The sequence below is a fragment of the Mastomys coucha genome, unplaced genomic scaffold (assembly GCF_008632895.1).
Source record: "Mastomys coucha isolate ucsf_1 unplaced genomic scaffold, UCSF_Mcou_1 pScaffold7, whole genome shotgun sequence".
NCBI lineage: Eukaryota > Metazoa > Chordata > Mammalia > Rodentia > Muridae > Mastomys > Mastomys coucha.
In genome coordinates, this window is record NW_022196913.1 from 67,999,312 (window position 1) to 68,023,444 (window position 24,133).

General features: G+C 45.0%; 1 protein-coding gene across 12 annotated transcripts in view; it reads left to right on the forward strand.

Annotated features, from left to right (window-relative positions):
* Aopep (aminopeptidase O (putative)) overlaps window positions 1-24,133 on the forward strand; it is a 322,390-nt gene that overhangs the window by 214,087 nt on the left and 84,170 nt on the right. For 11 of the 12 annotated variants that reach the window (XR_004114970.1, XM_031358309.1, XM_031358312.1 and 8 more), the window contains 2 exons: window positions 6,068-6,111; window positions 16,788-16,848. Coding sequence is in view for 11 of the 12 variants with exons in the window: in XM_031358309.1 (XP_031214169.1) it covers window positions 6,068-6,111; window positions 16,788-16,848 (105 nt within the window). In the remaining variant the exon portion in view is untranslated. Of the gene's footprint in view, window positions 1-6,067; window positions 6,112-16,787; window positions 16,849-17,357; window positions 20,691-24,133 lie in introns of those variants that run through there. The other variant, XM_031358313.1, reaches the window with a different exon arrangement.

Consider the following 24,133-nt stretch of genomic DNA (forward strand, 5'->3'; position numbering starts at 1 on the left):
CACACATGCAGGCATGCTCACTTACACACATGTGCATTTAACACACACACACACACACACACACACACACACACCCCAAAACAAATAATGCCCCAAACAGCAACAAAGCCCTTGACTCAAGTGGTTTTGCCATTTAATTATGTTGAATATCATTCTTTCATTGTGTGTGTGTGTGTGTGTGTGTGTGTGTGTGTGTGTGTCTGTGTGTGTGCACACATGTGCATACACACACATTTGGGTCAGAGAACAGCATGTTCCCTCCTTTTCCCGTGTGGATCTCAAGACTGAATTTGGGTCATCAGGCTTAGTTAGCATTAAGTGAGCCAGTTCAAGGGCCTATATCTCTCTTGAAAATTTATTTTTTGCCCAAATTTTATGATGAAATATATATATATAAAATAAACCTTACTACAGCAAAGTCAAGCTTGGTCTGGTGTCTTATGGTTTTATTGCTGTGAACTGACACCACGACCAAGGCCACTCTTATAAGGACAACATTTAATTGGGGCTGGCTTACAGGTTCAGAGGTTCAGTCCATGATCAAGGCAGGAACGTGGCAGCATTCAGGCAGACATGGTGTAGGAGGAGCTTGGAGTTCTTTTGTTCTGAAGGCAAACAGGAGAAGACTGGCTTCCAGAGAGCTCGGATGAGGGTCTTAAAGCCCAAGCCCACAATGACACACTTCCTCCAAAAAGGCCACACCTACTACAACAAGGCCGTACCTCCTAATAGTGTCACTCCTTGGGCTAAGCATAGTCAAACCACCGCATGGGGTTAAGCCCCACTTCCTGCAACAAGCATGGATCTGTGTGGAGCATTCCATCTTTCTTCCCGTGCTTGTGATATGGATGCTTGAGAGCGGAAGCCAGGTTCCTCTGCTTCCCTTTACCAGGATGGCTTTCCAGCAGTTCGAGGGCTGATTCTTTGATCACATTTTCTGGAACCCCGACACTGTTCTTCACGGTTACATGAATACATTCTCACTGACCCCGTTCCCCCCCCCCGCCCCCGTGTCCTTACTTGTCAACTTTTGTTGCTTCTGCTTTTCCTTGTTATTATTATTTTATTTTACTTTGTTTACTTTTTTGAGACAGGTTTTACTATCTAACTCAGGCTAGCCTTGACTGTCTCTAGTACTCCTGCCTCCTAAGAGCTGAGATTGCAAGTGTGTACCACCACACCAGGCTTGTGTGTGTTTCCAAGATTTCATTTATGCAAGTTTAGTGGAAAGGGAAACTAAAGTGAGTTTGTAATAACATGAGACAGAACTTTTACTAGACAATTCTGTTAAGAAACATCACTACAAATTTGGTACACTGATTCCAAGTGTGATTTCCCATCATGCAGGAACCCGGGAAGAGGGGGTGCATGGCTATTATTCCCTGAGTTTCAATCTAGCCAGGATGCAAAGCAAGTTGCAGGCTAACCAAGGACAGAATGAGACCTGTCTCAAAAGCCAAAAACAGAAGCGATGGGTTTTTGTTGTTGTTTTGTTTTGTTTGTTTGTTTTTAAAAGACAGAATAGGCAACACTGTGCTTCTATTATGCCCCCAGTTCTCTCATTTTCAGTTGTTACTGTTACATTGTTCAGGTTTGCTTTGCCAGCAAAAAGGATTTTAGTATTTACCACCACTTAGCCAGCTTCTAGATTTGGGAATATTTTATTTTGATTCAGCTCTTTGTTGGCTCAATTTCATTATCAAATTTGATGTTCAAGTTGCAGCTTCCCAGGCTGTGTGGTTTCTGAGTTCTTACTGTTTAGGAATGCATGCCTCTTGTCTGTGTCACAAAATAGCTACGTTTAAATTTTCCTGGGCCATGTATTCATTCCTTGGGACTTGCTAGACATGGCTTGGGTTGAGTTCCTTTTCACTGCCTCTTCAGTCTCAGCATGGAGAGCCCCGCCCTGACCTTTTATTTATTCTCACGTGTGCTGGAATGTCATCTCTGGTTCCAACTCACTTTAGGCTTGTTCCACAACCCGTCTCTGGTCTGACAGGTGGGTGTTATGGATGGTGAGGGGTGCAGAGCTACAGTAGTCGTACAGAGTTCGTTGGAAGAGTTTGACTCCCTACTCCTGAACTGCGGGAGCTGTCCCTCATGACCAGTGTCCATGCAGTCTCTCAGTTGTTCCTCAGATGAGGACAGCACCTGGGTACATCTGCAGGTGCTCCCAGCCAGTTGTCCTCAGTGGCTTAATTCTCATATTTGTGTATCTCTCCAGCAAACACTCCAGACCCTCCATGGCTAGAATAAAAAAGGAATGATAAATCCCATCTCTTTTCAAATATCTAGGTATGTGAGAATTTGTGGGATCTGGGCAATCCACTAGTTTCTCAGCTTCTAAGCTGGGGAGGTATGGCTTGCCAGATAGAAACTGACAGAATTGTTTGTCCTTTCTCTGGTTCACCTCTTTGAAGTTTACGCCAGGAGGCTGTCCCTTTGTCCTTATTTGGTGACTACTGGGCATGCTTTTGCTTTTTTTAATATACTATTAAAATAATGTATATGAGTTGTGTAGGCTGTTTTCATTTACCCTGCTACCTGCTTATTCTGTGCTCAGCTTCTTTGTCCCTTCCGCTCTGAATCCTACTGCACAGGACTCAGTACTGTTAGTTAGTCTGCCAGCCCCTCTTGTTGTCCTGTTTCCAAGATCACAGTGAGCTTCCCCTGCAGGCTCACGTCTCAGTTCCATTGGGACTTGTCCAATTACAATGTCTCTAACTTCCTCCTCAAAACTCAGAAGGGAGCAGAGGAGATGGTGAGGGAAGACAGCTTCCTGAGTGCATATTTGTTTCTGCTTCAGCAGGCAGTGAGTTGGGAAGGGCTATTCGCACAAGTCCACCCAGGGCAGTGGCAGCCTACAAGAGGAGCAGGAAAGCTAGTGCTGTGTGGTCAGATTTGGGTCTCTAAAAGGAGTAAGAGGACCCACCTGGGTCAGTTCTGGTCATAGACGTTTTAGAGACTTCAGAAGAGAAACAAGTATCTCAAATGGGGTGGATCACAGGACAGAGTGTAGAAACAGAAAGCACATTGCAATTCTCAGGGGACATCTTGGAGATGCCCCGCATGTTTTGTCTGTGTGATTTTAGGCACTGGTGCAGCCTCCAGCTACCTGTTGAGCTGCCTCTAGTCTTCCTTTGGAGGCAGGAATCCATAGGCTCTCCAGAATGCCAGTCAACTATGGGGCAGGACACTATTCTAAAAAAAAAAAAAAAAAAAAAAAAAGAGGATGTTTTCACAGGGAACATCACCACTTCTCTGTATCTACCCAGAATTCCAGATTCTTGTGCTTATAATCCTATCAAAAGGGGAGGGGCTGTGAAGCCAGTTGTAACTTGAAAATGTGAAAGGGTAGAATTAAGGTTAACTCTGAATTTCCTGCTTCTCAAGCAATTACATTCTTCTCCCTTGCTATTAAGTTACTGTCATCTTCCCTCCACATAATTGAACATAAATTACTAGGAAAATAGGAGATAAGTTTGTAGGTACTATATAGACATAATGGGGTAAAATTAGTAAGACGTTATAATTAGAGTTATAATTATATAATTATAGTTCTTGGATTTTTAAGACTTAAATCTTGTCAATAAGTTAGTGATCTACTAACATAGTGATTTACAAATAGATCTATTACATCATGATAAATAACCAATGCAACATTTTGCAAAATGTTATTTAAGATAATAGATGAATACTCTACAACTGACCTATTGCCTTAGTCCTGGTAATTTTTAAAATAAGAGAATAATGGGTTCCTTCCAGTCTCTCTGGGCTGGTGTCCTGAGCAAACCTGGGGCGCAAGCTCTGTAGCCAGTCCCACAACACCCAGAGGAAGTTCCACTCCCAGGTGCTCTAACAAGCCCAGGATCACAGGATCCCAGAATCACAGGATCACAGAGACAGCTTGACTCTGAGGAGTTCTGACACAACCAGGATCACAGGAAGGACAGGCTCCAGTCAGATTTAGCAAGGGCAGGTAGCACTAGAGATAACCTGATGGCAGGGGGGTAGGGGCAAGCGGCTCCATTTTGACAGGAGCCACCATTTTGAACAGCTCTTGTGGGACATTTTACTGTGTTGGCCTAGCCTGGGGAGGGAAGGAGGGACTTGCTGCTGTTTTGATGGCTTTTGTGGCCCAGCCACTTTTGTGGTAAGTTGCTTAGGGACTGCAGTAGGTACATTTGTGAGGTAGTAAACAAAATGGGGCTGCCATCTCCAACATCCATTTCTCTGCATCCATGCCCAGGCTTTTGAACTCTTGGTCTCTGAGTGGTGGCAATGTTTTGGGATGATGCGGATGTCTTCGGAGTCAGAGCCCTGCGTATCATAGCTATTCTGGCCCCAGCCTTGCCTTCTCCTCTGTACCATGAGAACGGGCCACCACTGTTGGAGCCTCTTCAGCAACTATGTCATAACAGGCTTCAGAAATTATGACCCAGCGTAAGCCTCTCCTGCATTTAATGTCCACATCAGGGATTCTAGTCATTAGTTCTTCTATGGAGCACCTGTGCCTCTGGAAAGATGGCCTGCCCATGTGCCACTGGCCTTGCTCGTTACTGATAGCTGGGCTCAGGGTGGTGATGGGAAGGGAGCACCTTGCCATGCACACTGCTGTGCTGGCCATGCCTCCTCTGTACTCACATCTCCTCTGCACTCACATTGCCAAGGTCCAGCTCCTCCTGTCACCACTCTGATAGTGTGTGGTCACTTGGACTTTCACCTGAAAGACTACCTTTTAATTTCTTAAAATGTCTTTATTTTTTGTGAATTTCATACATGAGTACTATATTTTAAAAACAAACAAACAAATGGATTTACATGGCTGACCTTCAGCTCTAACTGATCTTCCTGCCACAGCCTCAAAGTTAGCTTTCTCTTCATTAAATCTTTGAGGGCTGCCAAGTGCTGTAGCTCACGTTGATGTACAGTCGCAGCCTGAATCTGGAGAATCAGCATGGGTTAGATGGTGAGACATTATCTCAAAACCAAAGTGACTGCATAAGCTTCGAAAACCAAGAAAAATTTGTATTCATTACTGCATTAAAAGAAAATCATGTAACATTAACATAGCAGAAGATTCTGTGCTTTTTAAAAAAAAAAAAAAAGCATAAAAGTAAAAACAAGCCAAAGCCCCCCCAGATATGGATCCTATTTGTTGTTTAATATCCTTGAAGAGCAACAATGTGATACTTCTTTCTCCTCTGTGTCATCACACCCACCTAATGAAACGCTGCCCGTGGGATTTACACTTAGCAAATAAAGGGCAAAACAAAAAAAACTTAGTTAAGTCTTACCTTCGAATGAACTATTATTTTAGTGTATTTACCCCCCCAGTTTAACTGACTGTATCTGACAATACCAGCTAAGACCCAGTCAGGATTTCAGAATTAGATGAACTGAAAAGGTGGCCACAACAAAAATATAAGTTAAATAAAAATAAACATTCCTATTTGAATTATTTCTATGATACTGTGGTTCTTCTTGACAGAGTTCTTTTATCTTAGAGAGCTTTACAAAAGCACTTAGGGCTAACATTATGTGATATTTGGGATTTCTCAATAGTTCAGAAGGCAGGAAGGCTGGGCAGGGCAAGGCGGGTTACTTGAACAGGGTAGGTAGTTATTCTACTTTGCTTTTTATTTGAGGTTTGCCACAATAAAAGAAAGTGGCTTGTAGAGAGTTCTAAGTCATGACACAGCATTCTCACACAGACACCTGAGATGTCCTGTGACTCCATGAACACAGTAGAGAAAAAGGGACTACGAGTTCCAGACTAGAGCTATCTTTGTCCCTCGGTCAGTTTTTGTCCTGTTGGTCTTGGCTTCTTTCTGGAGCACTGCAGGTGTGTTGCAGGTCAGTTATGAGCCTCTTGGCGTTGAGATTGCTCAGTATAGTCTGAGGAAGACCTCATGATGACAGAGAGCATGAGGCAGTGAAGGGGGCAGTTCTGTTATGTTGTGATTGGACCCTGTGTACATTGACTAGTTGGTGCCTGGTTGCTAGCACAGTTGGGCAGTTATTTACTGGTAGATAGCTTTAATAGTTTGCCTTCTTCTTATTTCAGGATTTTCTTCAAATGCTGTTGGAGAGCATTCCAGAAAACAAAAGGTAAGTACCAGTAAAGGAATTAAGAACCCTGTTTCACTTTCAATTTTGAAATAGCCCTACCTTTGTTTGACCCATTGCTACAAACTTGACAGTTGCAATTTCCTCTTACAATAAAGGAACTCACGGCAAGTCTTAGTGTCCTAGCTAGACCAGAAAATTGGTCGGGGTTGCAGCATGTCCAACCCAGGGCCCTTCAATGTGGAATAGGAAGCCAGCCAAGGGCACTCTGAGGCTTTAGCTGCCATGGCTAGGAATGGAGGAGAGGGCTGGGCAGGGCTCAGTAATAGAGTGCTTGCTTGTCATGAGAGGACCCAGGGAAGCTACCCTAGACCACCTATTTCTTTAGAAAGAAAGAAAGAAAGAAAGAAAGAAAGAAAGAAAGAAAGAAAGAAAGAAAGAAAGGAAGGAAGGAAGGAAGGAAGGAAGGAAGGAAGGAAGGAAGAAAGAAAGAAAGAAAGAAAGAAAGAAAGAAGAGAGAGAAAGAGAGAAAGAAAGAAAACAGAGGAGAACATGTTGGGGTGGCTCTGGTCAGTGTAGCTTTATATAAGGGCATACTGTTTCACTGAGGTAGAGATAGAAGTGCAGAAAGAACTTAGGGTGGAGGCTACTTTGCTGTCTCCTGTCCAAGTCTCACGTTTATTGCTATGATAAAATGCCTGATGGAAGAATGGATGTATTTTAGCTCACAGTTCAAGGTTATAGTCTATCACTGTGGCAAAGTCAAGACAGCAGAGGCTTCAACAGCTGGTGACATCACACTCACAGGCAGAGAGAATGCTAAACATGTTGCTTAGCCTTTTCTATACAACTCAGGGTCCAAAACCAGATAATGCTGCCATATATTTCCAAACAAGTTTGTCCCCGATCAATCAAGGCAGTCAAGACAGTATCCTGTAGTCATACCCACAGGGCAGCCTGATTTAGATACTCATTGAGACTGTCTTCCTAAGTGATTCTAGACTGTGTTGAGTTGGTAATTAAAAGTAACCATCATACCTTTTAATTTCAAAACTTGGAGTAAGTCATTTAAACCCATATGGACAGTATTTTAGCAGGTGCTAAAAAGCTGATATCTATGTTTAAACTAGGTGCTCAGTTGATGGTTAGTGTACCCACTAAAACATCACCACCTCTTGTGCACAGCACTGTTCTCGTAATCACCACCCGGGAGATTATTAGAAAACAACATAGATTATGATGACACTCAACCCTTGGAACAATACTCTTACTTAGGGTCTCATGGATGGCAGGCTAGCCTCAAACTCACTACATAACTGAGGCTGGCCTTAACTTCTGAACCTCCTGCCTCCACCTCTGCCTCCATCTCCTGAGAACTGGGATTGCAGATTGTGTGTCACCACTACTAACTTAAGTGATGCTAAGGATCAAACCCTTATACATGCTAGGCAAGCACTCACCCAACTGAACAGCAGCATGCATGAACAACATTCTTTTTTGTATGTGATCCTTCTTCCATATTTGACCAAAAAGGTGACTGAAGAAACATGACATAAGTCACCAGTCTGTATCTTGGACCACATAGGCAGTGTGGCTCCAGAGTTGTGAAAGCTGAGGTTTCAGAAGTTAAGCAGCTTTTCCTTTAGTATATGAGCCCACAGGGACTGGCTCCAGCCTGTGATGACCTCATCTCCATGTTCCCTGCAAGCTTCATGGAAAGAAAGAGTACGCTCATTGTTGGATGTGCTCATTTGTAGGGACCTGGCTTCACATGGCCTTTAGAGGAAGTCAGAAGCCCTGCTACACATGTAGATTCTTCTACCTTGCTCCTTCTAATGCCCTATCTTTTTAAAAAAAAAAAAGATTTATTTATTTTATGTGTATGAGTACATTTTAGCTGTACAGATGGCCATGAGCCATCATGTGGCTGCTGGAATTGAACTCAGCATGGGCCCACTCACTCCATCCCTGCTCACTCCAGCCCTGCTCCCTCTGGTCTGCTCACTCCAGCGTAATACACTGTAGCTGTCTTCAGACACACCAGAAGAGGGTGTCAGATCTCATTACAGGTGGTTGTGAGCCACCATGTGGTTACTGGGATCCGAACTAAGGACCTTAGGAAGGGCAGTCAGGGCTCTTACCCGCTGAGCCATCTCGCCAGCCCCTAATGCCCTATCTTAACTCCTAAACATAAATACCCCAAAGCATAATTTCTAACCACAAAACTGACATTCAGACATTGAAGGGGACTGGTGAACAATTTAAGTGCTTCTTTGTTGAAGGACTGACATTGCTTTTCTTTCCTTGACCTTCAGGCTTAGCCGTGTTTTTAATGCATGTAAACATTTTCAAGTGTGGACATGAGTTCTTTGACATGGATATTGTTTTAGATTCATGCAAGGCCAGTCGCTTGTATGTTGAAGGGCCTGTCTGATAGGCACTCTAAATTAGATGTCTCAAGGGCAGCACATCACACAACCAGGCTAGGTCTAGAGGAGGGCATGCTGTGAGGACATGGAAGCTTTTCCTACATATTGGATTTCCCCTGAGTGACTTTGCTGAAGCCTCCCTATCTCCCTAACCCCCACCTTCCTTCAGAAGGTAGAAGCTGTTAGAACTGGCTGTTAGTCCTAGTTCTGTTGTGGTCTTTCTTTCCAGTGCAGGGGCTCACACTTGCCAGCCAAGCACTCTGCCACTGGACTAACCCTGATTATTCTGTGTATATGAGTGCACACACAGCAAGGTGTTTATGTGGTCAGAGAGCAGCTTTGTGAGTTGAAGTCTCTCCTCTACCTTTAGTGTAAGTTCTAGGGATTGAGCACACACCATCTATCAGGTTTGCATAACGAGCACCTTTCCCCATTAAGCCATCTCACAGAACAAACACTAATAAAGCAGGAACATGCAAATGTGAAGCCAAACCGTGCTCCATTCGCAGTCAATAGATTTCTTGACTCCTGCCATTCTTTGCTCATTCACAAGCATCAACTGCAACTTCAAAGACTGGGCAAGACAACAGGCCTTCAGGAGGCTGTGCTAAGGAACTGTGTTGTGTGGGTGGCCTTAAATGTTTCCTATTTGTTCGTTTGTTTGTTTTGTTTTTATTTCACTTTGGTTTGGTTTTTTGTAGGCATATTATGGTGGTATCTCACAGTTGTCTGTCATTTCTATGATGAAGCATCATGACCAAAGCAGTTTGGGAAAGGGAGTATTTAACTTGTACTTCCACATCACTGTTCATCACTGAAGGAAGTCAGGACAAGAACTCGAACAGGGCAGGAACAGGGAGTTAGGAGCTGATGTAGAGGCCATGGAGGGGTGCTGCTTGCTGGCTTGCTCCTCATAGCTTGCTCAGCCCACTTTCTAATAGAGCCCAGGACCACAAGCCCAGGGGTGACACCATCCTCCATACACTGGGTCCTCTCTCATCAATCACTAACTAACAAAGAAAATGCCTTACAGGCTTGCCTGCAGTCCGATCTTATGGAAGCAGTTTCTCATCAATTGAAGTTTCCTCTTCTCACATGACTCTAGCTTGTGTCAAGTTGACATAAAACTAGCCAGCACAGGTGGTGATTCTTCTACAAAACTGATAACAGATGTGGCTATTTATTATTCAGAAGTAGACCTAAAATGTATACATATTTTCCCCCTTTCTTCCTCAATACTGGATGTTAAACTCACAGCTTCACACATGCTAGGCATGTGCCTGACTACCATGCTGTAGTGGCAATAATTCCTTTTTCTTTTATGCCTGCCCCCAGAACAATAGCTCAGGTTCTCCAATAGAGTTCAGAAGCCTTTATTTAGGATTTTGGGCATAGGAAATAGGGAAGAAGGGAGGGGGAAAGAGGAAGAGGAGGGAGAAAAGGAAGAAATTTATAGATGTGGCATACAGCCTCTTGTGTTGGTTATAAATTTGCATTCCGGGTGCTGAATGCATTCCTTCAGGACAAAGTTCTTCAGGCAGAAACAGCAGTTTTCACTGAGGCAGCACAGTACACTTTAGTTTGAGAGGTCTGTGCCTTTTAATCTCCATGATGCGGTATGGAGTTCATTTGGATGCCCTGAGCCCTCTGGCTCCACAGGCCTGGATTTTATTGTTGTGGATATTTACTGAGGCAACACACTGGGCCCACAAAGAAACTTTTGTTGTAGTTGTGGAGATTAGAGCAGCATCCATGGCCTGTGTGACTGCCAACCACCCACTGCATCCCTTTGACAGAGCGGGGCACCTTTCCCAGTGGGATCATGCTTTGCTTAGCAGGCTTAAGTGTCATTAAGAATTCCCCTTAAATGTTAAAGTGGTCTCTTGCCTACAAAAAAACCTACTTCACCAAGTATATTGGAATACATTTTTAAACTTAAACATCTTCTTGCCTGCTAACTAATCTCAGAATCTAGTTTGCCTGTTCAAGCAGATGGCTTGCTCTATTACCTATGCAGCATATTGTACTAATTTTACGTGGGCCTCCAAAGACTGCACATCTACCCCCTGGAGCCTCTAATCTTTGGCCACAGTTGCAAACTGATCCTTTGGTACATCTGTTAGGCACTTGAGCCATGCTGAGCAGGCAAGGCTCTGCCAATCACACTGAGTGGTTAGTGTCAAGCTTGCTCTGCAACTTACCTTGCCTCAACTTACTAACATTCTTTGTGGAACATCTCCTAAAGCAGACAAGCTTTAGTCTGGACTATGGGAGAAGTGGGAGAATAAACCCAATGATAGCCTTCAAACAGATCCAACCAACTACCAAAATCACCACAGGTCATTATAAACATCCACACAGGACATTAGAATCAGCATATGCAGAGCACTGTGAGGTCTGGGTCTTGGGGTCATAGACAGCAGACTCATTGGCCCTGAGTTTGAAATGAGACCTACAGGAAGAGCCTAGGTCTTAGGAAGTTGGGAAGCGAAAGGGAATGGGAGGGCTAGAATCTGGGAGATCTGCTAGAGAACACTAGTGTGTTTGAGTCAAGAGATATTGAGAACTGGAATTGTTTCAGTGATGGTTCCAGTGCCAGTGGGCTTTGAAGCAAAGAACAGAGTCATGGGTTCTTTGAGAGGTGCCACAGTTACATATGGGTGAGTTGTTGTCAAGTTGAATAAAGGAATCAGGTGTGAGCCTGGCTTTTCTTTCTTGGCCCCTGAGCTACATTCTGAAGTGCAGTGGGTAGCTGCTTGTCCCTGGAATCAGTATTGAGGGGAAGGAGATAGTGCTCAGGAGGCCAGCTAGAAGGACCCATGCACCATCCTCCCCCTGCCAAACCCTATGCTCCCCTGGAGAATAGCTGGTCCGGCAACCTTGGCCCCCAGGTTCTGGTGTCAGCCACAGCTACTGATTAATCTTGCCCATCAATTACAGTATTTGTGTGTGCATGTTCGTCTGTTTGTTTACCCCCCCTGTTCTTCCTCCCCCACAGAGCAGGGAGCACTCACTTGCCCTGCCTCATAAGCAGTCTTCATTATCTACCTGAGCACAAATTCCAGCAACACCATGGAGAGCTCTGAGACATAGTTTGCTTCCACAGGTAGAGGCGAGGTTGAAAAGCATAACTTATCAGCGTTTCAAAAACCTGTATAGATCTAAGTTGTGCTCGCAGACAAGGGCATTTCCATTTAAAACTCTGATCGTTTTCTGTGTCTAGCACCTAGACCTTCAAAGTCGTTGAGGCCTGGTATTTGCTTCATGTGAAACTGGTAGGAGTATGTGCTGGGTTGTGCAGGGAAACTGTGAGAGCTAAAATCCCAGGAGGCCGAAGGCAGGAGCCAAGAATGACAGTGGCATTGTACTTAGTGACCAGCAAGTACTTAGTGGCCACTGACTTGTTCCCTTCCTAGACTCTAAACACAGCCTTTGTAAGCAGTGTCATATCAGGGAGAGAAGCATGTCCTGCTTCCTTCTGTATTAACTAATTATGATCATATTTATAGCCCAGAGGGTCTCAAGATAGCCCACGAAAACTCCATGCTGCCATGTGAAGTGTGGTACACGCAAGCCGGCACCCAGTGGGTAGCACTGCCTACTGTCCCCAGTACCAGGTCTCAGCCATAGGGTGGGAAGAGTGAGTGCCCTAGTACAGATTTGAAGGCCACGTACCTTGGGTCTGTGTCCAGTTAGCTATTTGCTGCATAAAATCAGTTCGGGTAGTGATGAGACATGCGGACATATCATTGTCTGTGTGTCCTGGATCCTGGCTACGTGGAAATGCCTCTGCTTGTCTGCTAGGATTGTTTGAGTTGAGTGACCTCAGAGAGGAAAGACACACTGCCAGCCTAGACACTGCATCTGACTGTGAAAGGCAGCTGTTCACCCGGTCACTGCTGTGCCATTTCTGTAGCAGTGATCAAAACAGCAAAACCATCATAGACACTGCATCTGATTGTGAAAGGCAGATGTTCACCTGGTCACTGCTGTGCCATTTCTGTAGTAGTGATCAAAACAGCAAAACGATCATAGATGCCCACTTTGCTCTGAAAACATGTGGTCCACTTTTTCCCAGAAAAAAAAAAAACAACGTATCATTCTATGGTGACTCCCTTGCTTTTTGGGGGTGAGTATTAATGCATGATTCTTCTTCTAATGGTCTAGCATTTTATTCCACAGTTCCCCAGACAGGCTTTAGTGCACTAACAACAGAGCTTAGAAGTCCCTCCAACAACACTGACTTTGACCAGAATCCACCGAGGCTGTAGACTGAACACCTGCTCAGACAGGCATCATCCACTTCACATAGCTACCGTAAGGACCAAATGATTGTGCTTATAAGGTGCTTTGAATCTTTCCAGAGAAAAGTTGGCCCAAAAATCAAGCTCTCTTCCGTTAATGCAGAAGAGTTTTTGCTCCTGAATTTAGCCTAGGGAGCTCACCCATCCTCACATCTCTGTCCCTAAAGGCTCTCTTCTTCTCTTAAAATGTAGTTGGAGAGCTGACAAGCCAGGCAAGCACAGCAGGAAGCAGGCCACCTTCAGGGTGACAAGTGTTAGCAAGAAGGGACAGCTATGTTGGGGACAGGTGCATAAGCTCTGTGTCTGTGGTGTGCTTATACCACTGCAGAAAGGGATTCATGATGAAACCCAGGTTCAACATGGAACGGAAAGCAGAGCTTTTTAAATTTCAATCCCAGCTCTTCAGGTACTGTCTGTGCAGCCTTAGGTAAGTGTCCCAAGCCATGAGAGCTTTGTTCAACTCCACACAGTGCACAACAACACTGGATTTGTGCTGTTTCTTTAAGGCTTAGGTGGATGTTTTCTGTACTGCTCTCACATAGCAAGTATATAAATGGTAGATGCCACTTCTGCACCTCCGCTTGGCAGTGCTTAGAGATATCTTCATTTGTTTTCTGTTTCAGTGCCACCAGAGAGTCTGTGTGAAGAAACTAAATATGGCAGCAGTGTCTGCTTCACTACTAGCCAGTGAACAAACCCTCAGAGTTGGCCATAGATGGGCACAGCAGTGGTCACATGCTTTCTGTGAAATATTGTCCTGTAGAGATTAATAGGAGCCAGAGTCTACTGCCAGTCTTTCAGCCTTCCATACCCTTCCCCAGCATTCTACATCCTTGGCATGGGTGGCACATACTCAGGGAACTGAGGTAGAAGGACCTTGAGTTTGAAAACATCCTGTGCCACATAGAGAGACCATGTCTCCAAAGTGACATACTAGCACATGCACACATACTAGCAAATCAGCAGCCTTCCGTGTGGCCTCCCTGCTTCTAGCTTCTTCCTTGTTTTGTAGTCATGGTGGTCTGTTCTCACAGTATGCTGGGCCAAGCCTCATCTACGCCTTGTCTCTGTGGGACAGGCATGGAGGCGTGTCTTCTCACTCTGTGTCTCCTCCATGTCCACTGCTTCTGTCCCAGCATGCAGGGCAGTCTAGCCTTCTCAGCTACATGTTCAAGTGGCACCCCTTCCCTAGCCTCTCTGAGTGTTCATCTTGGTATCCTCTACCCATTCATCCTTCCTGAGTGAGAAGATGGTCTTCCACATCACAGATGCACACCCTACAGGCTGTAGCATCTTATGAAGCACCTCTGGGCATGGTGGCTCCACCAGATGCTTGCCTCACAGATGTTTGCCTGATCCTCAGCCTCCTTGCCTGAGGACTTCAGATGATGCTCAGCACCTACTTTCTCAGTCTTTGCTCCCCAGCCTCTCCTTTATGCCACTGAAAGAAGAGTCTTGCAGTGGAAATTCCACAATGGAAATGATGCTGTGTCCTGGATTTACTCCTCTGTGGTGATGCCCAACAGCTGCTCACCATCTTTTGTAAAATCTCTCAGAAATGGCAAGTAAGTCACCACTCAGGTGTTGCCTTTCAGGACATTTAATGCCAGTTCCTGTGAACTCTTGGATGCATCCACTGTGTCTGGCTCTTTAACGGTCCATGCTCCTCCTAAGCATTCCAAATGTTGTCTATCACCATATGCTAGAGACCTGCTTTCCTAGATGGCGGGTGCATGACCAGCCTTAGAAGTGCCTCTGCCTTTGGCTTGTCTACTAAGCTAATGCCGGAGTGTAGCTCGCAGGAGTCTGGCTAGAAATTAAGCCAGTAAACAACACTTCCTACCTACATTGCAGAAAATAATGGTTTGTTGTTGTTGTTGTTGTTGTTGTTGTTTTCCCTTGAGATGTGTGAAGCTGGCATATAAGACTGATTTCTGTTTATATAGGAAGTGAGACAACTCACTTGAAGGCCTATTCTTGTTTGGAACAAAGGCAGTGTGTCCGCACCTTACTTACCATTGATCATGCCCCTGGGACCAGGTTCACTTGGGGGAGGGGTCTGTTTCCTGTGCTCATCCTGAGCAGCCCTGGGTTTTGAGCACTGGATCCAGTTCTGTGTATCCTAGTTTCCAGCCGTGTCTTCTGGTACCTTCTCCTGTGCTGTTTGTCCTCGAGGGGCCAGTCAGACCTACCCTGTCTGGTCAGCCACGTCCACTGAGGGTATAGTGGAGCCTTCGCCCAAGCTCAAGGGAGGACAGCAATCCTCCTGAAGGTGCTCTGAGGAGCCGTCTGCCTCTGAGTGTAAAATGTACAGAGCGCTTGGCTATTTGGGCTTGATTGACGGTGTTACATAGTAGCAGCGATGAAAAGGCCAGCAGTGGTGGTCCTCAGCTTTCTTATGAGGCATGCCTGGAAATGCCACTGATTACAGGGACCAGGAAGGCCTGTCCCTCTGTCTTGTTGGATTTGCTCCCTACCATCTGCCTGGTAGTCCTACTGTGAGACACTGGCTAGAGAAGCTCTGACCCTCTCCATGCATAGCCTGTGTTTCTTCCCTGGTAGGTGCTATTCCCCCAGCCCACTGAAAGCTGACTCCTGACCAGATGCCCACAGTGGACTACACGGAGCCTTGTAGCACCTCAGCATACTGCCTATTTCTACAACTTCCATCATCAATAGAGAAATTGTAGCGGGGATTCACTTTGGGGCTTAAATTTATTTATGAGCATACATGTGTGTGTTAATGTACCTGCTCATGGTTGCCAGTTGGCAACTCTGGAGAGTCAGTTCTCAACTTCACCCTGCTAGGGCAGGGTCTCTCTTGTTTTCTGCTAGCTGGCCCACACACTTTGAGGCAGTTGTTTTGTCTCTACTTCCCTTTTCCTGATAGGAGTGCTGAGATTACACATGATGTGCCACTTATGTAGGTTCTAGGATAGAACTCCAGCAGTCAGGCTTGACTAGCCAAGGCTGTAAAGCCTTGAACCGTCGCCCTGCCCCCACTTTCCTACTAGGAGCCATGGTGAGTGATGGGTTAGCTGGTAGAGACTGCCCATCCTTCAGGAAGACAGTAAACACAATGACACCAAACATTCCATCCCAAGTGTGCTAGACTAGACGCTGTGGTTGAGGGGGCAGGGAGTGATGGACGGTACCCAAGGAAGCAGGCTGCCTTCTTCCTGGCTAAGGGCCAGTGAGCAGATATTGGGCATGAGCAGCAAGCGCCTGGTGCTGAAGGAAGACCGCCAGCTGTTAATATTCCAGATATTTAATGATCTTACAGACCAGTGAAGTCGGCTGGGCGAGAAAACACTTAAATTTCAGCCAATGTAATAAACATTCATAATATTGCCTAGAAAGGGGTTTTGATGTGGGCCTGCCTGGGAAACAAGCAGGTGGGCCTGTGGACAAACAGGTGGGCCTGTGGACAAACAGGTGGGCCTGTGGACAAACAAACAGGTGGGCCTGTGGACAAACAGGTGGGCCTGTGGACAAACAGGTGGGCCTGTGGACAAACAGGTGGGCCTGGGAAACAAACAGGTGGGCCTGGGAAACAAACAGGTGGGCCTGTGGACAAACAGGTGGGCCTGTGGACAAACAGGTGGGCCTATTCTTGCAGCCCATTGTTACTGCCCATTTCACAGACTTGTTGCCACACTAGCTGCTGTTGAGGCCTCACTTGCCTCACCTCCTCCAGCAGGCAGTCATGTTCTACATGATCCAAGCACATTCCTATCCCCTAAAGCATTAAAAGCATCTGCTGCTACATGCCTGTGCTTCATCAGTGTCAGTCTGCAGACACTGCTGTTCACTGGAGAGATTGCCCCAATGTGATGGGCTCCTTCCCACATCCCCAGCCAGTGGAGTAGTGCTCACCCTCAAGAGAGCACCTCCTCTGCCTGAATACTTAGCCATGTCCTAGTCCTGTGTGTTCTGAAGCTTTTTTTTTTTTTTTAACTATTTGGTTCTTGTTTTGTTTCTGAAGGCTTGGCCTGTCTGTTGAGAACATCGTCCGTGATTGGCTTGAGTGTTCCGGAATACCTAAGGTACCTGCGAACTGTTTCAGGAATAGAGTAAAGCTTACGACTAGCCTCGTGGCCATGACAGTAATGTTTTTAATATGTCTATAAAAGTAACGCTGTCAGGAAAATGCTGGCTTACAGTAGCCTTGAGTCCCTGTGGGATGTAGGTGAATGTGACAGTGGCCACTGCACTGTGTATTAAATGAGGCCATGCAAAGAATGATGGGTATTTTGGGTAGAGTCTCCAAGCAGTACTGCCTACCTGCAGTAGGTGAGGCAGATGGCTTGGGTATAGACAAACAGGTGATCTGGTTTGCCATGGCTTTACCTAACCATAGTCCTTGTTTTCATTCCAACCCTACCTTTCAACTTCCTCCCTGTTACACTTACACATCAGGCTGGCATCTTCACCTAGTCATTGCTTTGTCTTGGGGACCTGGACTTAGCTTCTCTTCTCTTTTAATTCATGGGTATCTGTGAGTGGGAAGGTCCATGTTTCTAGTATCTATTGGGTAATCCAGGTTCCTCCCTAGCCCAGATGCTGGCCTAAGGACCAGGCTTACTGTTGTAGTAGCCCTTGGTAGCTGTGGACAGACCCTGTAGCCATGAAAAGTTTGGTCTTGTTTTCAGGTGAGCATCTCCTATACCCATTTCTTTCTTTCTGACTTTGTGGCTGGTTATGTGAACACCTGCTTGGAAGTGTCTGAGTGCCAATGAATGTCTGTGAGCTATGACATGAAGTAGAGGGCGTTCAGCCTTCAAACATGGGGAAATGTTATTACCAGCCTCCATCAGCTCACTAGGAGATACTTGGCCTTCAGTTCAGAAACATATGCCAGCCACTAGTTATTGGTTGGCTCCATCCCTCTGGGAATCATCAAAGAAATATCAGCTAAATAAAGCAGGTGAGAAGATGCTTCCTGGGCCTGGATGGTAGCACTTTAACATCAGGTACGTTATGAGAGCCTGTGGCTTCGAAGAAGGTGACATCAGAATGAGATAAGTTGCAGAACCAGCCTCACCATTCAGTGTTTTAGGTTAGGCTTCTCTGGTAGTTTCAGTGGAGCCTGTCGTATGGGCCTAAGGAGGCTGTTGGAGGCTCCTAGGCCACCTTACTGTGGCTGCTCTAGAACAGGACCCTTATTTGTACCAGCTAGCGAGAAGGGAAGAAAGAGGAAGTCCTAAGGTCTAAGCAGTGTTGCCCACGAGGCATATGGGGCGGGGCTGACCCTCTTCTTGGTGGCAGCAGAGGAGGTTGCCTATGCAAATTGGGAAAAGGAAAAGAAAGGGTAAGATTTCTTCTGAGCTAAACCTTTTCTTCCCAAGACTTGGTTGCATTTGTGACGGCTTTAGCAGAGGCATGGCTTTCTACCATGAACTGATGAAACCTACTGTCAAAACAGCCAGGTGCAATGCGGCTCAGCAGCTAGAATTTATCTTTAAGGCCCAACTGACATTTCCCTTACTGCTTAGCTGTTGAGTAAACACAACATTAGCAGACAGAAGCAAGCCTGATTTAGTGCATAAGTTAGGCTGGTGAGCGATCACAGGGCCTCCATCTTTTCATCCCCCACCCCCACCCCCACCCCAGTTCTCTGGTTATTTATGTGGCCACTGGTGATCTACCTACCTGCTTTCAGCCCCTTTCACACTCCTTGTTTCTTTTTGTTTCCACTTCAGTGAAATGCTTGGCAGGGTCTGAGAGCCTGTGGTGGCAGGAGCTCTCAGTGAATGGGACACCTTGTTCTTCGTCCCGCCATTATAATATAAAGTTACTAGCATGCCTGCCCTGAAGTGACGGCACAGCACCAACAGGCTCTCTGCTCTTTGTTCTCCTCAGAATTTCTGTCCTCCAGCAACCGAATTCTCTGATGACAGAGACCAGTGTTCTCTTATGAAGTTTCCATCCCACAGGCTACAGAGGCCTTTTGTCTTCTCAGAAAGGCCTGCCTCAATTTTCCTTCACAGCTCTGCTGAATAGAAATCATGAAGAGAAAATAAGTGGGCATAACTTCAGGAGCAGCAGAAGTGGGCATGAGACCCACAGGCACAAAAGACTTGGATCTGACCTCCCTAAGGAATACCTCACTCCTGTAGCCTTTGACCTCGCAGAGACTGAAATTATCTGTGTCCTCAGACTTGTTGCTTTTTGTGAGGTTTTTTTTTTGTTTTTTTTGTTTGTTTTTGTTTTTTTTTTTTTTAATGAAAAGATCACATACTTATATTAGAATATGAAAAGCTCGTAAGTAGGAAAATTAAAATGACACTGGGGTGACTTTTTTCTCACACTGTGTCCTTTGGGGCAGGATCCCATATAGTCCAGGCTGGCTTTAGATTTCTCGTAGCTGAGGTTGCCCACCCACATTTGAATACTCCCTCAATGCTGGGGGTCCAGGTGTGTACCACTGTGGCTGGCAACCAAAGAGAAGACTTTAGTGCACATCTTTTCAGCCACTATTCACAGTCTATATCTACATTTTTTTGTCCTTTCTCTGCCGTTTTTGTCTTGACTTTGAGGTGTAGGTGATAGAACTCAGGGCCCTGTGTATGATGGATACATTCCCTGGCAATTATAAAATAAAAACAATACTTCTGAAGTAAGGCCAACCAGAAGCAAAGTCTACATTGTGGACCCACTGCTGTGTCAGTCTCAGAGGCGACCCAGGCCTGCTGGCAGCCTACTGTGATCCTCACACCTGCTTCTGGTCTACATAGTAGGTATCCAGCCTTATAAAGAAAAATCAAGACCTTGGTCTGAGTTTTTAGACAGCGTTCCTTCACTACTTTCCTTTGTCCTTTGATGTAAGCTGCAGAGCAAGTATTGGTGACTGCTGCTTTCTGATGGATGGTCCCAGACTAACTGTTGTCAGCTCTCTAGCCCTGGGTTGAACTAGTATACAACTGTCTCCTAGTCTACTGGGGGTTAGTTCCAGCACCCCGCAGAGGACAGCCAGCCCTTCTATACAGTGGCTTAGTATGTACACACAACCATCACAATCCCCATATATGTCTTATAGCCAAGACAGTGTGAAGGCCACTGTCTGCCATCACACTGTCACACTATTCCCCAGACACTTGACCGGTACACTCAATCAGTGTATATGTTGTTTCTCTTCATGTGTGCCCTAAGGCCCACCTCATCCGTAGTCATGTTTCAACTTCCATTACAAGATCCCTGTACAGATGCACTAGAGATGGCATTTCTTCATTCAGGTCTTCAGTCCTTCTTGGTTTAAGGAGGTCCTCCCGCTAAGCAACTCCACAGTCCTGATCCTATTCCCCAGAACCTGCACCATTTTCTTATTGTATTTTGCGTAGGCTGGTGCAACAGCTAATTGGTCATGGAGCAGCCAAGCTCTTCTCTTTCTGTGTGTCTGTTTATCGTCCACATCAATGTCAAGTGAGTGAGTTCTCCCTAAACACAGCTCAAATCCATCCTCACCGGGGCTCTCTTTATTGGCAGAACTCCGAGAATGCTCTCTGGCCTGCTAGTGATACTGTCAGTCCTACCCAAGGCTGTTGTCTCCAGAGCTTTCTTGTCCCACTTTCCAGGTGTACATGGGCAGCCATAACAACCAGACTCCAAACACCAGTCTCCTTTGCACAGGCTCTTTCCTGTCTCTCTGACACTCTCTCTTCTGCTTTGTATTCATCACAGCTGGCTCTGTGTGGCTGATATATACATGTTCCCATGCTGCCCTTATGCCCTCTGCCAAGAAGAACACATCTGAAGCGTCCCCATAGTACTTACCACAATAGCATGTTTCTGGTTTTTCTGCTTAGCCTTTTTTGATGCTCAGAAGCCCATTGTCTGATAGAGAAGGGATGGCAACACATGGCATTAAGTACTAGAACTACATCTAGCAACCTGGACACCTAGGCTAATTAATTAATCAATTAATATTTATGTATATGTATGTATGTATGTATGTATGTATGTGTGTATGTATGTATGTATGTTTGTATGTATGTATGTTTGTATGAATGTATGTATGTGCTGGGTGAGACAGGGTCCCATTAGGTAGTCCTGAGATGCACAGACCTTGATGGTTCTGCCTCCTGAGTAGGATTGCAGGCCTGTGTGAACAGCTGGCCTCAGTGGCTGAATCTTAAGTCTAATCTTAATTAAATTTGTCTAAATTTAAAAGTTAATAAACCTATATTGCTTGACACATCTCAGGTATAATAGTAAACCTACTTTTCAACTGTAGATTTTATGTAATAAAAATAAAACCCAATCAGTTTGTAAAGAAACTGTCTGAACACCTACAGTCCCCTTGGAGCAGCAGTGTGTCCTCTGCTAGGTTTTGAACAAAGGCGGGAAGACCACATACCATACCTGCGCCACTTTATATAAGGGGCTGGAGCGTCACTGGGCTTTATGCCCACAGAGGTCTTGGACCAGTCCTTCAAATGCTACAAGATGAGCTAACCCATTAAAACCTCATCTGGGACTTTGGTAGAAGCTGGAGTAGCTGAGTGGGGTACGTGGGGGTTGGCGGGTGTCATTATAGTGAACTTATGAGCAATGGAGAGGTAAGAATGATGGAAGAGTAGAGCAGTGCTCGCACAATGCAGATGGTGGAGCAGTGCTTGCACAATGCAGATGGTAGAGCAGTGCTTGTACAGTGCAGATGGCGGAGCAGTGTTCGCACAGTAGAGACGGCAGAGCAGTGCTCGCACAGTGGAGACAGTGGAGCAGTGCTTGCACAGTAGAGAGTGTGGAACTGGAGTCATGGTGGTGGGACAGTTGTGGGAGAGGCCTGAGGTCTCAGTGGAATAGATGATTGCCCAGTTTGGTTGGCAGGGTAGAATGTAGTAGCCTTGAGCTTATGTAGATATAAGCCATGGGCCATGGGATTATCCTGTTTCTGGGCAATGAAGGAAGCCAAGATGAATAATGGTTCACTTTCTGGACTGGACCCCCTCAATTAGACCATTGTGGTCCATGATGTTGCCAAGGACCATGTGTGGGACATTGTGACCCATGTCACCACCTGATGCCGTGCAGATATCTGTGGTGTATGCTGCAGCCTAAGGCCATGTTGATGCTATGCTGTGCTACCATGAGAGACATAATAATCTAGTGGTCTTCACTGTCTCCTGAGGCCATGGTGATATCTGAGCCATGCTGCCACCAACGGCCATATCTAGGTCCATGGTCCTATAGCAGCTTGGGGTCTATGTTGATGTCTGTGGCCCATGTTAACCACTGAAGACTATGCAGATGCCCATGGTCTAAACTACAGCCTGAAGCCAACCTGGTGTCTACAGGCTATGCTGCTGCAGAGAGCCGTATTGATGTGAGTGGCCTGCACTGCTCCCCGAGGCCATGTTGATGGCCCTGGTCAGGGCTGCCTCTGAGGGTCTTGTCTGTGTTGGGAGTCCTACTGAAGCTGGGCTGTTCATGCTGTCACCAGAAACCATGAGCAAGCCCGTGATCTGACCTGCTGACTAGAAAGAGCAAGGAGGCGACTCTGTCCGTGCTTCTGCTGACTGCAGATGTACAGCTGAGAAGGTAGAACATGCAAGGCCTAAGTGACAACCCTTACCACCCCAGGAAGCCCTCAAAGACAACTCTTAAAGACTGTGATAAGGGGACTGTAGAGATGGCTCACTGCTTTTCTCAAGGTTCGGAGTTCAATTCCCAGCAACCACATGGTGGCTCACAAACATCTGTAATGGGATCTGATGCCCTCTTCTGGTGTGTCTGAAGAGAGCTACACTCTGAAGATGAGCTACAGTATACTCATATGCATAAAATAAGTAAATAAATCTTTAAGAAACTGTGATAACAATGCTGAGATGGAGCTTTCCACAACTGATGGCTTCCGGCAGCCGTGTAGGTGGAAAAGGGCTCAATTTTCTTTAGGGTGTGGGCCACTGGGAGTTTCACCGTGCTCCAGGGTGTGGGCCACGGGGAGTTTCACCGTGCTCCAGGGTGTGGGCCACGGGGAGTTTCACCATGCTCCAGTGAGGATATGGACAATACAGATTGGACTGTTTTGGGGAGGTGTGTGGGTCACAAGGGAGGACATGGAAGCATTGGGAGATGAGTGTGATTGGGGTATATGAGGTAAAATTCCCAAAGAACAATAAAAATATCATTTTGAAAAACTTTATCTGCCATGGCTTACATTTTTTCATTTTTTTGTTTTGTTTTTAATTATAATGAGAAAAGTTACATGATTTCAATTTATCTGAATTTGTTAACAGTTAAAAACATATTTTAAGTAAATAGAATTGAATCACATTCTTGTTTCCCTTTTGTAACCCAACTCCTCCCAGAGACCCCCCTTCAATACCTACAATATCTTTTTTGTCATATTCCTTAAAATTTATAAAATATTATAACAATAAAAATAAGAATTATAAAAGTTGTTTGATATAAAACAACAATCAATTTAACAGTCTTATGTAGATGCTTGTCTACGGCAATACTGAAAATGCATACATTTTTCTCAATATAAATTTTAAACAACTCTAAACGTATTAACTGTATATTTCAAAATAATACATCACTACTACTATTTTCTTAAATGAACATAAATACATAAAGTGTTTTTATTTGTTTGTTTTATATTTAGTAGAGCTTAAAATCTTGGCTCTTACTGTGGTAACTTGATACAAGAGTTACAAATGTCAAGCAAAGCATTCAGTCTTACTCTTTGTTGTTCTCTTACAAACCCCCCTCCCCAATTTAATTGTCTACATTTCTTTTGGGTATATAAATAGTTTTAAAATATGTAAGCTGTTCTGAAAACCATAGTATAGTGTAAAAACATGAAATAAACAATACTACTAATAGAGAGGCTGAGATAGGAGAAGCAAGATCTCAAGACCACTATGTTGTACACAGCAATACATTGTCATGAACAAACAAGCTGAAAGTGTATATGGATTATATAATATTAGACCTATTTCTCCAATTAGCAAATTAGAGAGACCATTAGATGACAGTCAATAAATTTCTAATTCCTCATATTTTTGGATTTCAATCGATTAGGATATGTTGGTAATATTAATTTTCATATTAAGATATTAAGAAAAAGTAATTGTCACTTCCTGTTGTTTTTGTTGTAAGGAGTAGAATTTGGTTTGTGTGGATTTGTTGAAAGATTACTTTCTTGATTCTTCTAGGGGGTAGTTTTGCTCCTTATGTTGATGTTTTCCATCTATTATCCTTTGTAGGACTGGATTTGTGGAAATATATTGTGTAAATTTGGTTTTGTCATGGAATATCTAGTTTTCTCCATCTATGGTAATTGAGAGTTTTGCTGGGTATAGTAGCCTGGGCTGGCATTTGTGT